The following is a 16042-nucleotide window of genomic DNA, read 5'->3' as shown; positions in this document are numbered from 1 at the left end:
TGTATGGAACATGTGATTTATCACGAATTCTGAGAATGGCATACAGAAATCACTAGTTCGATTTATCAGCCGTCGTAGAACAACCCTGTCATATTTCATTTATTGCAGCAGGATATATTTTCCTGGATTTAAATCGAATGATTTATCGTCAGAGACAGAGAAAAATTTACGCAGAATGCTCCAAGAGTAGTTTATCAACTATCAGTATTATTTATAGACACTCCTGTACCATTACTACTTACAGGTCAGGATTACAAAGAATTTGTATGTGTATATCTACATGTGAGCATAAATGTGAATTTATACTGTACTTGAGTACTTCTCTACTTCTTGCCCAATGCTGTCACATTCAATGTATTAAAGCCTGTGCATGATACGGGTTTATTGTGACAAAAAGACATAAAAGGCAATGATATCATGTAGTTTGCTCATTTATCAAATCCCATTGCCTGTTACAAGTACACTACACTGGACATATAGCTAGAGCTATTGCAGTCCCATAAAACAGAATGCTGAAGGAATTGCTAACTCCTTAAAGGGAAACAGTCATCAGAACTGCGCCTGTACAAGTTTCTTGTTTATAAACAATGTATTTTGAGCACAATATCTAGATGCACCTCATCATCATAGCTGCAACATTTAAATTATACGATGTAGATTATGACAGACATGTTTTAACTTTCATCAATCACCATCGTACCTTGGATACAGTGTTTACATTGGTCGTATGGATCCCATACGACCTTTGAGCGTAGTTCCGATGACTGTATCCCTTTAAAAAACACTGCTCATATTTGTTGGCTTGGATGCACACAATATAAAAAGCCAGGAACACTCTTGATCATTCCTTACAAGCTGCACAATGTGTCTACTCACTGGTTTCTCTGGCTGTTCAATGCACCAATATCCCTCCTGCTCCACTCCGATCTTAGAACCTTTATTCCCTTTGGATATTTCACGAATGATGAGTCCATCCTTGACAGCATAGCCCAACTGCCTCTGGGTCTCTTTGGGGCTGTAGTCATATTCCCTGTTCATGTATTTGGAGATTCTCTCCAAGTTGGCGATCTGTTTCTGTTCTCTGATCACACCGATGGCTTCCCACAGCTGCTGTAGGATCAGAGGGCTTGCTTGTCGACGTTTTACAACCCGTGGCATTGTGTGTCAATGTTCTGGAAGAAAACAGAAATTGATAACCTCACGGTTATTTTGCATTCCGCAGACAATTTGTTGAAGCTAGGTACAATGTATGGATGAAAGGTATTGGGAAAAGATATCTGCTTGAAGATGCTAGTTCTGCAGACTTGAAGACAGGGCAGTCCCTAGCCGACATCAAACTTGAACTTGCATGTACTGTACATTACAATACAATCAGAGCTGCACAGGCCATCATCAAAGAAATGTCTTTTGTGGTTAGTTTGTAAAATGTATTTTTATCAATTTCAAGTAGTGATTTTGAGTCGCATGTAAATTTGAAAATCATGCTACTTTGGGTGATGCAAACTCCCCTGAATAAAACACATTTTCATCTTCATCACATGTACTAGTGTGGCTCCTGTACTGTAACCGTTGCTGTCATACTCAGAATAATATCCATACATTGTTGGATGAATTTCTCGGTAAAAAAGAAGAAAATGATCAGCACTTTGCCTCTTTAAAGAACAGACACGTATATCATTGTAACTTTTTTTAACAGTAGCTCTTCTAGATCAGTACATGTACCGGTACATTCATGTATATATATGTACTCATGATACTGTACCTGTATATTATCTAGAATAGGTCAAATTTCATAGAGGCATATTTTTTTACAAAAATTTATTTTCATCTCAAAGATTGCAATTTTATGGCATTGGATCATTTACTGGCATACAATTTAAGCCACAGAACAGCTTCAAAGAAAAATTCCTCAAATTTTTAAAGAGTCTTGAATTAGCTGACAGGGCAATACATGTGTGTCGGGATTGCACACAGACACTATACATGCTGAAGTATCTGTGAGATAGGATGAAACCAATTATGATCTATGAATTCCTTCTGTCCTCCCTTGGGACACATTAACAGCTTATGCTTAGACTCACACTGTCGTTAAATGAATGATATGATGGAGAAGGATGAAATGGAAGCTGGTTTGTATAACTATAACTGATAAAACTGAACCCACAGACGTATTGTTAAAATTGACAATCTACCAGGGCAATCTCTCATCACTCATACCATTGATACATCGAAGTTTATCAATTATTTGCAATGCAAAAATTTTTATTTCAAGAAATTATCAATTATTTGCAATGCAAAAATTTTTATTTCAAGAAATTATCTCTGATTTTAGAGATCTTGTCAATAATTTTTTCGCATTTTGTGATATCTCCTTCTGTCCTGATTCACTATTTATTGGTAAATACAATGTACCGATATACGCACGTCATGTCGGCATCAAACCGAAACACCAAAGAGTGTTTTTATTACCTGAATGATGCAAAAAATGGCATTCCTCCATGACTCACACTGAAAGCAAAATTTCCCCACTACAGTGTATGAATGGAATCTCTTTAAGTGCTTGACAATACAAGCTTTCTGTTTGCCATTTACTGATTATTTTCCAATGCAGGGAGTTCTGCTCAGAACACACTACAGCCCTCCAGAATGTCTTTCATCCTTTGCTTTCAAGAACATACATGTATCGGCACAATGATTATGAATTTGCATCGGTTTGAATATGACATGCCTCCTGGATATTGTGATGTCATCTGTAATAGCCGTGCCACGCTGCGATACCCTCATAGGAGGGACATGGAGTGCACGTGAAAAGAAGTGACCTGTGGGCATTTTATTACATGTGCAGGTACATCAACATTCATATGTACCTACATGGTTGAAGGCCCGCCATTGTTTACTGTAAAGCTCCATTACATTTGGCTATACTGTTTGATGTATTCTCCAGTATTTCTTTTTCTGTTTGTAAAATGCAGTTTCTTTTTCTATCCAAAACTATAACGTAAAGAGAAAGGCCTTGTTCCGTAACTTGTCAACACAAACCTATACATGAGTAATATCGAATGTTATTGTTGACTACTGGACTAGAATTTATTTGTCAACAAGGACAGAATTGCAAAGTATACACAACACCTGTCTTTTTGGCAAAGCCATTAAATTCATAATTTCAGTATGCTCTTGGAAGAAGCATGAGAGAATTTTCTCCTCTTATGGAACAAAAATAATGGAAAAAATATCAAGAGTTGTGGCTACACAGTCATACTGGCCCTGTACATTGTAGAGGATCCATCTTGGCATTACAAAAATGAGTATACAGACATATTAATATTAATACAATGAATGGCCTCTATGGTGTCATTTACAGTTACTTATACAAGTATCAAACCTTGAAAACCCTAGCTGTCTCACTCAACAGCATTTGGGCACCTTTTACAGGCAGCTAGATTTGAGAGCATTGAGCGTGACAAGTTCAGACAATCAAGAAACCTTCACATACCGGTATGTACCCTTTGGTTGTACTCTGGCTTGTACCAAGACGGCAGGATGATCATTGTCACAAATTTGTATTTACGATATGGCCATGACAGAAATTATGGTCTCTATGACTCTGAGACACTGCGCAATATCTGGAGAGTGCACATGAACATTAGCGTATATTAATACGGAATAATATCTATAGCTGAACACTTACTAATTAATCTTCATCTGAACCAAGCTTAGCACTCAGTTATTTAATGAGATTCCACATTCTCATCACTGTAGTCTTTTCCAATTTTACATCTACCCCACGACTGTTGTTGCAAAGGTACAGTTTAATTATTACATATGAGTAGTAAAGATGCCGTCATATGACAGAAGCTGCCTTCTGTTTCACTTTCAGAGACCATAAGAGGGAACTACAGTGCATGCATGCTGTTTGGATTGTGTACATGGAATATTTGCAAGTGTCAAGCAACTGCACACCTCTGTAGCCCTGGTTGATTTGAATATTCATGAATTTCTGGTTCACCACGTACAGTACATGAGGGTATCAGCCGATGATGTTTAAAGAGAGACAAGTACATCCGATTCTTGTGACATCTGGGTGAGTGCCGTAATTGCACTGTACAGAATTGGAGAAAGGCCAGCTTTTCCACTACAGATTTATTAAGAAAAGAAATCTCTGGGACAGCTGACTAAAACACTTTTATCTGAGAAATTCAAGATGCCTGGAATGCTGAACAGAGTAAATGTCAAGTTTGTTGCAGAGCATTATTGACCAATAGGAAGGCAGCAAACTATTGAGAATTATCACATTTGGACTGGACTTTATGACTTGATGGAGGAGATCTGCTTAACGGTTCATCTGGGCAAAGAGTACATCACTCACACGATACAGTAAGAAAGCCCTGGCATTTTGATGGAGGAGAACACAAGATCTTGGAATGTACTCTACATGTGTGAATTACACAGTAACAAATAAATAGATCAAAGCTAACATGATCTTTGCTCTGGGCATGGCAAACAAGGCACAGTACATGTATGCTGAAGTCAAAATTTAAATGCTTATAAGGGCGACCTTTATGTTAGAGGTCAACTTATGCATTCTGCATGAACATCATACATGTGATGTCAAGTTTCTTTTAATCTTTTTCACTTGCACTGACCAGTGCTTATTTTAAACAGGTGAAAAGCAGCCTGATTATATTTTCTTAGATAAGGTGACTTTGCTGTTACTTTACGTGGTGTGACTTATATGTAGTGAATTCACACGGAATACAGCACACAAATGTGTTTTCAGACGCAAGTGACAGAACAATTGCAATATCCTTTGTATCAAAGTTGATACAGAAATGAGATATTTCAACAGAAAAAACATGCATAGTGGGAAAATGTATTCAATTCCTCACAGGAACAATAAACACCCAGACATTCTGCCCCCCTGCATTAATTATAAATCAATTTCAATAATCTTGGTATAAGTACATCCCTCATTATTGGTTGTTAACACCTCCGAGCTCATTTATGTTTGAAAATCCTATCAGCAGTTTCGAAAAAGATCCTTTCTGTCAGAACTTCCTCAATCACTCAGCTGATACATTTACAAATTTCTGAACAATCAGCCATCTCGACCACAATCATCTCTAGGACAGCATGTCGGCTGCGCTGTGAAAGGCCATATCCACGTCCTTTCTTCACTTGCAGAAAAGATGACTATTCATGGCTTCTTAGCCTGGGAAACTGTATTGAACAATGCACAATGGCACTGATTGCTACTGTAGGCTTGACATTGTGCAGTACTGTGTGCAAAATGTTGACTGCTTCTGAAGAAATCTGTGCAATAGATTTTTAGGTTTACAAATGCATGTACTGATTCACGCTGACATCACAGGTGCTCACAGTGTTGCCTAGATAGTTGATTAAAGGCAATACATGTACCTCACTGGTAGTTAAAAGAATGGTCACCCTCAGAGCAATAGGATCAACCTGTTGAAAATGTCTTCAAAAGTTCAAATCTTTATTCTGGTAGCTGCATTTGACTGGTATACACCAAATATACACAAAATTCACTGTCTGGCAATTCTACGCATTCACTTTGCCAGTCTGCTATTTGGAATCAGGGGGTCAATCATTCGATTGCAAAGGATTGTGGGCATGAAAGTACAATTCCAAATGGCAGCCTGGCAACTAGACTTGCTACAAGTCTATGGGCATATAAATATCAAAACACAATAAATTGAAGATATAAACTTCAGCAGACTGTCACATTAGAGGTAGGCTGTTGCATACAGTAGATCATGGGGTGCTAGGCCAGCCAGCTGCTGCCGAGAAAAGTCAAGCTATGGGGGCCAGTCTAACTAGCAATGTGAGTGCAGAGCATTGCCTGACTGTGAAATTTTGCTTGTATTTGGCCTACATGTACATTAGTCAAATGCAGTTACAGTATATCTTTAAAAGCTCATTTTGATTGGAAGACTTTTTTTAAAGGATTGATGTTTCATTTCGATGGTTTTGGACTTCTGGCCTATTTTTTGTGTCAGACCTTCCATTCATTTACCAGTAGCTACTAACAGATTTGGCCTTCTGCCTCACACTCCAAGCCTTCCATGGACTATCCAGGCAACACTGCAAGCACCTGTGGCTGTAACCTGTCATCACTGAATACACTTTGTCATGCTGTAAGAACCAAAATATCACAGCTTAAAAATCTAATGAGTGAACATTTAATTTCTGAAAATCTCAAACTAGTAATGATAAACAAACAATGGTAGATTAATTTGATCTGAAATTTAACTTTGTACAGGACTTCTACCTGGCTATAAAATGACATTCAGTGTGTACACGTAATACACACGTGGTCTTGTACAGATCCTCATTCTGGCTAAAACTCCCCTACCCTTTTCTTTGAATCACGTCTCATTTGTATTTCTACAGAAGATATTACTCTATGCCTGAGCTCTCTTGGTAAAAAGCATTGTATTTATACTAGTACTGGTAGACAAGATTATCAATTTGTGAATATGCAGGGAAAACTTACAGACACAGAACCTGTTGCTCCGACTACATACATGTAGTACCTGTTCATGATAAATCACCGGACACTGACAATTCCACGAGGGATTCTGAAACATGGTATTTTAATGAGCTTGCTGATATAAATGAATATCTGATCAGCTGCATTGAAGGACTGCAAACAGACAACAGGACAAAAATATAATTCATACATGCATATGGTAATACATGTTGTGCATGTACATGCATCCATGCACAAGTTCACACACTGATGATGTAGACATAAAGTGTACATGAAAAATAAACAGGTACACGAAGAGTACACTGTGTATCCTATACATGAACATGCTATATGAGGTGCACCTGCTAATATTTTTTAAAATCCACATTATTTCATTTATAAATGAATTTGTACAGTCATTAACATTTTTAGTGTCTAAAAAGTGGTACAATCTTATCTTTTTTTGGTCACTGATCTACAGTATTGGTATTATTTTAAGATAAATGATGGACGAAGATGTCAATGCATACATGTAGGTTCAGATTCTCAAGTATTATGTATGAAGTATGTACATATAGTATATTTTAGCACAGATCTGATAGAGCAGTACTTTCACATAGTACACTTGTACAACATGCAGTTACACACTCGGTTAGTGACAGTCCTTGGTGTAAAATTAGTATATATGGGAAATGCCACCTCTTTCCTTGAAAGATTCATTTCAGTAATTTAGTTTCTGGTTTAAAAACTGTTGCCTCAGAGAAAAGGGAAAGCGATAATTACTGAAAATAGTGAATACTATGTCAGGTACATGTAAACACTGCTGCATGAGCATGTAGTTCATGAGCTATTACGTGTTGATGTACATGTACACATGATGAGATGCATGCAGATTTATATATACATGTAGTTAAGAGTCACACAGAGTACAATGTAACTGTAAAAGCATATAATGTAGAGTACAGGAAGTAAGCATATATGAAGATCTATACACAAAGTACATGTAAATATGGTTGCCATGTTTTTATGACAACCAATAACTTACAATTTTCTTATCTCTCTTCTTGTAAACACTAACTCAGGTACACATGAATCATATTTTTTTTTCAGTATCAAATTTCATAAGTCATGACTGCACTTTGTGTTACTCCCAAGGGTTTCACTAAGTTTTGAAGTAGGGGGCTAAAATAAAAATGTAGGCGGCTTTGCAGCTGCGTACCATGACTGCCAAGGGGTCTTCGGGGGAGGGTGCGGGTGCGGGAGAGGGGTGTCCCCCCCTCCCGGCCGAAGGCCGGAAGCCCTGAAAAATCAGCTAAAAAATTCACTTTTTACAGCTCAAAGTCACTTGAAATTATAGTATTTTCAGGCCCTTTTGTCAGCAGTGCTCCAGGACAATTTGTGTTCATATATCATAAAAGCTATTTACCTGGGAGATTAAATATGATAATTCATAAATAAAAATGATGAAAATTGGGTAATGCTGAATATATTTTGAAGAAAGAAAACTAAAATCTAGAAATAATTTGACAATACTGCTCAGTAAAGTACCTTCATGTATTGTATGAAAATTGGTATGTTAAGAACCTCTATTTGCTTTTAGGAGGTAAACTATAATAATTCATTATTATTAATGATATAAATTTGATATTTTAGACGATATTATACAGTGTTTCATCTAGACAGGGGGATGGGGGATCCCCCTTCTGTTGACATGTTGGCACCCCCAAGTAATTTGTCAAGGGGGGACCAGCCTCCCATGAAATGGTGTCAGTCATATCTTAGAGATTCAAGTAGAACACATGATCTGGTGAAGTCCTCCCTACATTTTCTGGTAAAGAGGGGAAAATCCCCCCTGTTGATGCCATCCTGGATGAAACACTGATATTTTAAACACAACAAGTCATCGTTGATGACACAGTCCCCGCTTGTCCATTTTGTTATAATCTTTGGTGTCTAGGTAGCTGTGGTCTAGGTAGCTGTGGAATGACATTGATGCAACGGGTGCATCAGGCCTGTGACTTGCATAATAAAGTAATCTGAGGAACGTTCAATAAATGACTCATCTCTGCCGGTAATGACCACTGAAGGAACTTTTGATTACATCACACATAACGATGCCCTCACTGCCTCTAGTGTCATGATGGCACATACTATACACATGGTTTGGTGGAATTTTCGAAATGGTATGGGATCGGGTATGTTGTTGTAATCAGCCATTTCGGATCATAGAATGAAACAATTAATGTGCACAAGAATGCAGCCATAGTATTTTATCTTTGTATCACGTTTGAACAAAATCAGTCCATCAAGACAGTGACCTATGTTTATGTTTTAAAGACATAAAAAAATCACACCGAAATTGAAATCAAATGGCTGTCTATTGACCATATGGATCATAGCATAAAATTAGTAGACATGCATATGTATGCCATAGTACTTTATCTTTGTACCAAGTCTCAACAACATTGGTTAAGGAATATTTGCATATGATTAAGCCTCAAAGACATGAAAAAATCCAAAAATGACCATCTGGCAGCGATATTGGAAAAAAATGACAATCTGGCAGCAATATTGGAACATGTCACGAAGTAAATTGACACGTATATGTATGCCATAGTGCTTGATCTTTGTGCCAAGTTTGGACAAAATGGGTGTAATGACCTTTGAATTACGCTTCAAAGACATGCAAAATTCCAACAAAATGGCAGTTCTGCAGCCATATTGGATCCTATAACAAGGTTAATTGATACATGCATATGTATGCCATAGTGCTTTGCCTTTGTGCCAAGTTTGAACAAAATCAGTTCAAGGATGTTTGAGTTATGGTTCAAAGACATGAAAAAATCGCAAAAAAAATGGCCGCCTCATGCCCATATTGGATCGTATCGCAATATAATTTGACATGCATATGTAGGCCATAGTGTTATGCCTTTGTGCCAAGTTTGAACAGAATCGGTTCAAGGATGTTTGAGTTATGGTTCAAAGACATGAAAAAATCGCAAACAAAATGGCCGCCTTGCGGCCATGTTGGATCGTATCGCAAAATAATTTGACATGCACATGTAGGCCATAGTGTTATGCCTTTGTGCCAAGTTTGAACAGAATCTGTTCAAGGATGTCTGAGTTATGGTCCAAAGACATGAAAAATCGCAACAAAATGGCCGCCTCGCGCCCGTATTGGATTGTATCGCGAAATAATTTGACAGGGATATGAAAGCTATAGTGTTATGCCTTTGTGCCAAGTTTGAACAGAATCTGCTCAAGGATGTCTGAGTTATGGTCCAAAGACATGAAAAATCGCAACAAAATGGCCGCCTCGTGGCCATATTGGATCGTATCACAAAATAAATCGACGTGCATCTGTAGGTCATAGTGCTATGCCTTTGTGCCAAGTTTGAACGAAATTGGTTTAGCAGTGTCTGAGAAACTGTTGATGACGGACGGACGGACGGACGGACGGACGGACGCACAGACGGGACCCAATCTATAAGTCCCCGCCGGACTTCGTCCGCGGGGACTAAAAAACGATAAACTTTCTCGTACTATGTTGTGCTTTAAATTAAGAACCCTGATGTTGGGTATGAAAATAGGTAAATAAAAAAATTAATACCATTTAGGAGGTAAAAACGATAATTTATTTATCAATAATTAAAATTTATTATGGCAACCATTCTTCACAAAATGATAAAAAGTAGAACCTTGATATGGGATATAAAAATTTGTACGTTCAGAAGCTCACATAATGGATTAAACCTGACGATCGTTTTCAAAGTGAGTTCGAAGGTCTGCTCGTATTTTAATTATCACTCAGGTCTATTTTTCTTATCGGCGTGGATAGACCAAAAAGCAGCACATATCGTACCTCCAGCTGTACATACACATTGACGCCTATGGTAGTGCAACGCCCGCAACGCAGGTGGGCCTACTAAAATTCAAACTGTAATAAATCGAGAAGTTTTTTCGTAAGAAAAAATCAGGCCATTACCATCGAAAACAGTTTAAACCCACGAAATTACACTCTCCTTCGTTCCTTGGTGCGCTTTAAAGCTTGACCTCGCGGTCGCTTCTCCCTCTGTTCCGGTCATTTTGAATTGAGTTTCTGAGGGCCGACAGGTGTAGTACGGACGTTTTCATTGGCGAATATAAAAGTCACTATATTGGGGTCAGCAATTGCAGTAGCCAATAGAATTGTCCATTGCAATGCCGATTTTTACTCAGGCAATACACCCCAGACGTGTTACACGGCGATCGCAGTGCTCGTCTACTAAACTTTGTTTCACATAAAACCCGTTAAATATTTGATAGCACAGCTTGTGATACTTGTCCGAACCATTTCAGAAGGTAAAAAACATTTTAGCGATGAAAGCGTCCCAATTTTCCAAAAAAGTAGCCGGCGAAATCGTGAGAGTAACCGGTCAATTTCGCCGGCTGCCGGCTCTTTAATGAAACCCTGACTCCAGTATCAAATTTTGCACAGAGATCTTTATCATAATTCCTTATGATAACCCTGTCTCAAATTTGCTGGTATTCAAGTGTTAAAAGACAAAGATTGAGAAAAGACACTTTTGAGCTGTGCGTGGCGATCACCGACTACTGAGTGCAATTACATGTACCCCTACTGGTACATGTACATATATACCGGTATATACATCCAAAAACAGCAATGTAATCATTTTCTATCAATTTTGCTGCTTCTGCTGCTGGTGTTTTTAAATTCATGTTGTCATGGCGGCAAAAACCTTTGGGCTAAATTCTCTCTGTCATGTCCGACAAATGGATGAACAGACTGACTTAGGAAATTATTTAGATGAAATGGGTGACTGACAACTGCATTTGAAATACATAGGACACATCTCATGTCGTCCGCTTGTACATTTACATGTACACTGTATCTGGATACCTTTCTAAATTGCAGATTCGAGCTTTTGGCTAAGTTGATGCGTGTGTGTGTGTGTTAAAAGTTAGAAGGAAGCAAACACAGAGCTACATGTAAATTTACAAATGAATTCATCTTTGTGGTTTGATTGCCGACAAGTGAAAGAACACTTCATCACACGGTCACTGCTTTCATAAAAGTGCAGGCAGAGAGGAATCCAAGTCACATGCATTTGTCACATTGCATCACCACCATGATTTGGCTCAACAAGTGACATGATTGGTAATGGTATATGATATATGAATGTATTAAAAGGAACTAAGAATTAAAATACCAAGTCAAAGTCAAAGCTTTCACTTTCAGACACAATGTTTATGAAAATAAAGGAGTTTACCAGCATATCGCTGTTTCAAATTTGTCTTTTTGTAAATTTGCTTCTTTAAAGGGACAAAGTCAGCCATTTTTCATGAATTTTGTTTGATGCAAGATACTACTTATATTGTTTGACATGTTGAAAGATACTGAATGAATGGGTGACCATGCATATATTCGACCCCGGTTTTATACACGATACATAAAACCATCATGCAAATAAAGTAATGGTCATGACCATTCATTCATTTTCGCGATTGTTTCATTTAATTTGTCTAAAACCGGGGTCGAATATATGCATGGTCACCCATTTATTCAGTATCTTTCAACATGTCAAACAATATATGAAGTATCTTGCATCACACAAAATTCATGAAAAATAGCTGACTTTGTCCCTTTAAGCCTTTGAGCGCCAAAGTCTATTTTTGGAAAATATACCACAGTCAATTTTTTTCTGATTTTTGCAAAAATTTTGATAAAAAACTGTAGCTGATGAAATGTGATATCCATTTGATCCAAATTTATGAAAAAACTTACAGAAAAGTTCACAGAAATTGTTAAAATGTTGCGTTAAAATTTTGGTGGGAAAAATTACAGCAGTCAAAGGGTTAAGCAGCAGAGATTTTTTCTCTGTGGTTTTTTCCACACTGTCTACATCATACTAACTAAAAGACTTCATTATCAAACTGTAGGAAAAATATACATGTATGGAATGGAACGTGTGAAATATTGATGAGAAATGAAAGATCACCATCAAATAAATTGCATATCAATGTCAAATAATGAACTTCAATTCAATTTACTGAATGGGGAACTCTACTATATACAATATGCATATTACCACATCATTGCTTCTGCGGAAACCATGTTAACCATGTATTATACAGATGGACAAAAAAGCTGGTATGTTTATGAGTGAACACGTATAAGAATCACATACACGTACGTCATACTTTTAGGAATTTTCCCCCTTGCGATAAAAGCTTTGCAAAGTCAGCGCTCCACAATTCATTTCAGATATTAATATTATTACATGTATGTTGTGAATTGAAATACCAAAATGTACTGAATAGAATTGACATAATCCTGAGTAGCAAATGCTCCCAAATGTATAAAGCAATGTTTTACTGTATTTGGATATGCCTACAACTTTGCTGTAAATAAAAACATCAACATTGCTATGAATAAACACATCAATGGATAATAAATGGGTAATCCATCCATGAAAATGCTCTGACCGTCATACAACAGATACTGTATGTACATGTATTTATGCACTGGGGCATGTTTTCTAAGGTATGTACGTGTATTGCCTAGACCCTAGACCTCGCTTGCCACCCTTCGTGCTTCCGACCCACTAGGAGTGGGTCGAAGGAACGAAGGCAAGCGAGGTCTAGGGTCTAGGCAAGTATGTGTACAGTACAGTGTCTGGGTATGCTGTACTGACAATCTGCTGGTACACTTTTACATGTACGTAATAGGACACCTGGGGTACAAGACTGTATTTTCATGGCCACAAGCCATGTGAATTTCACCTGTATATTCTGGACACTTGTGAAATAAAGACAGCTTGAAATAAGTACAAAGGGATGGCCTTGATACACTGTACATGTACATGCACATAATGGTAGGCTTTACTTTGCCCAATTGGCATGTACATGTACAAGTACGTCTCCGTGGTATACGTGGTATACGTGTGCTCAGAATTACAAAAACAATGGACGTTAGCATGATCTCAGTACGGACATGTGCTTTGTATGACATGACTGTGTATAATATAATATTGCGTTAACCATCATAAAGTTTTTTAACACGTTGTATTTATGATTGCAAAGACTGCCACCTTGAAGGACAAGCTGTGAACTCTCTCTCAGCCTGAGCAAATTTATGCAAAATACTGTCTCCAGTACAGTACAGTACATATCGTAGATAAGAGCCCGTAACCTTGTGCAAAATGCGTCAGATGATTTACTGCAGAAGTGAATTGAAGCATATGTTGATTAAGTTAAGGTCCTTCACAAGAGTACCGGCCACTAGGCATCTACTAAGTCATCACCACACATGACATGATTTACCAAATGGCAGCCAAGGTACTCAACGCTGAGAACACTTTCACACTGTGCTGTAGACTGGTTTAAGTTTACTATACTGTACACATGAATGTGCAATCAACTTTGGGCATAAATAAATGTTGACATTTGGGTAAAAATGTCGACATTTTCACCTGAACATTATTCAGTCTCTCAAAGAAGAAGATTATCAATGTTTGTCTCTGAAGCCGAAATACAGAATTCTGTCAACTCACAGCAGTCTGCCTACATGTAGGTGTTTCCCTTTTGCCCTTCAACCAAATTTCTCTACAATCTGTAAATTATTCGTAGCTGAATGAATCACATATGATGAATGCCATGACATTTTCAAATGTCTGGTCAACCGTACACATGACTGTAACATCTCCACTCAAGATGAGAATATTAATGCATTGAGAAATACTATCAAATAGTACGTACATGTATGTTTTGTTTTCATAGACTACAATGTTGACACATGTAACTTTGGTATTGCAAAATTTGACAATATGGTCTATCTTTACCATCATTCAATAAACATTGTTGGCACTTGTATATGTGCAAAATTCCCTTACTTGGGAAACTTTCGAAACCGTCTTTTCATGTCTTCAGGCAGTCATTATATTTCGGTAACGGCTTGTTGCCATGGAGCTGACTTCATCTTTATGCCTCAAATTGGTATTTTCAATTTCATATCACTATATTTCATTGTAAAAATAAAGTAATGTGAAGAGCAACAGAAGTGTTCAAACTTGACAACTGATGATACAAGATAAAGCAGGATATGCAATAGCAGGAAAGAGATCATGTTTTTTTTTCCTTCTGTCAAGTTGAAGGCTACTCCTTCCGACTTTCAAAAGTTCTCTGCAGAAAGAAAATCTAGGTGTGTTAGACAAGGACTGAAAAATCTATGTTGTTTGTGGTGACCTTAAGGTGAATTTGACATGTTATTATTGATAAAACCAAAACAATTATATGTAATGAGATCATGATTATTTATATAAAATAGGGCTGAACAAATTATTGGAATGGGGTGCTAATACAGTAAATTTCCTTTTCCACTAATTTATTCATAAAACATCTTCACAAAAGGTATTACTGTTATGTCAACTGTTACCCTTTACCTACTGTATTGCTTTTCAAAATAGTGTTCTCACGCAAAATTTTCCATAACCTGAGCAACAAGTCACGCTAGGGTATTCATGACATGAAAAATCTTCTTTTCAAAATAAATATGTACATCTGAAATTTTGTATCATTGATCTTATCAGATGAACGATATCACTGTGTATGCTATTTACATTTGTAATGTACCTCAGAAATGTAAAATTCTTCATAGTAACCCACCTCATCCAAATTCTCTGCCATGATTGGTCAATTTGCAATCATGCAATTATGGGTGTTTGGCGCTAATACATACAAGAGCCTGTTACTGGTAAACAGCTTTTGAAACTGTTAACCTACTGTACTGGTTAACAGCTGGGACAGCTGTTGACCGGTTATCTGAAAGCACCACCTAGATGTATGCATATGCACATTCTAGTACAACTTATTAACAGTTTGTAAAAGAAGATGAAAATATCATCTGCAGCAGACAAGTAATAGCAGACGAAATTTTGCGATTTCTGAATGACAAAATTTGATGAGGTGCGTTACAAAGCAGATATTGACTGGCATCATATGGCTAACAGGTTACATTTTTTTCTCTCAGATCTTAGAGTCACCAAAAGCAGTCTGTTTCCCTCGAGGAGAAACGTATTGTGTTGCACTCAGGGCCAGTCAATATGTGTATTATTTTACATGTATGACAAAAGTAACAAATCATGCTTGTATTGGGTCATTTTCATAAATCCCTCTCATATGCATGTATTCAATACAAGTTAATTAAATTGAAGGCCATTTTAAGCCAAGGGAAGTGACAATATTTCTAATAAATCTAAATGTGTTATCAATAAAACAGAAATTTAATCATTTTTTTCATGGTGAAAGAGTCATTTTTAAAAGAGGAATTTTTCCGCAATTTTTTACAAAATACTGGCTGACTATCACTAATTTTCCTTTCAAACACGTTGAAATTGTATATGTCTTCCTCACATGCAATTTCAACAGACACACACGGTATACGTATTAACAATAACACAGGATTGTCTAGGGTGATCGCCATGAATACATCTGCAATATGGTATCAGAGATGCAATTCCTGTGATTTATGCTGACAGCTATGAACTCACAATA

At 37.2% G+C, this 16042-nt stretch overlaps 1 protein-coding gene across 2 annotated transcripts in view; it reads right to left on the bottom strand.

The window, feature by feature from the left end:
* LOC139140900 (zinc finger MYND domain-containing protein 11-like) overlaps positions 1–16042 on the bottom strand; it is a 45861-nt gene that overhangs the window by 21682 nt on the left and 8137 nt on the right. For both annotated transcript variants that reach the window (XM_070710368.1, XM_070710369.1), the window contains exon 2: positions 877–1172. In XM_070710368.1, coding sequence (XP_070566469.1) covers positions 877–1158 — 282 coding nt within the window. In that variant the 5' untranslated portion in view covers positions 1159–1172. The remainder of the gene's footprint in view (positions 1–876; positions 1173–16042) is intronic.

Source organism: Ptychodera flava, chromosome 9 (assembly GCF_041260155.1).
Source record: "Ptychodera flava strain L36383 chromosome 9, AS_Pfla_20210202, whole genome shotgun sequence".
Taxonomy (NCBI): domain Eukaryota; kingdom Metazoa; phylum Hemichordata; class Enteropneusta; family Ptychoderidae; genus Ptychodera; species Ptychodera flava.
This window is presented reverse-complemented; position numbering and strand designations above follow the sequence as displayed.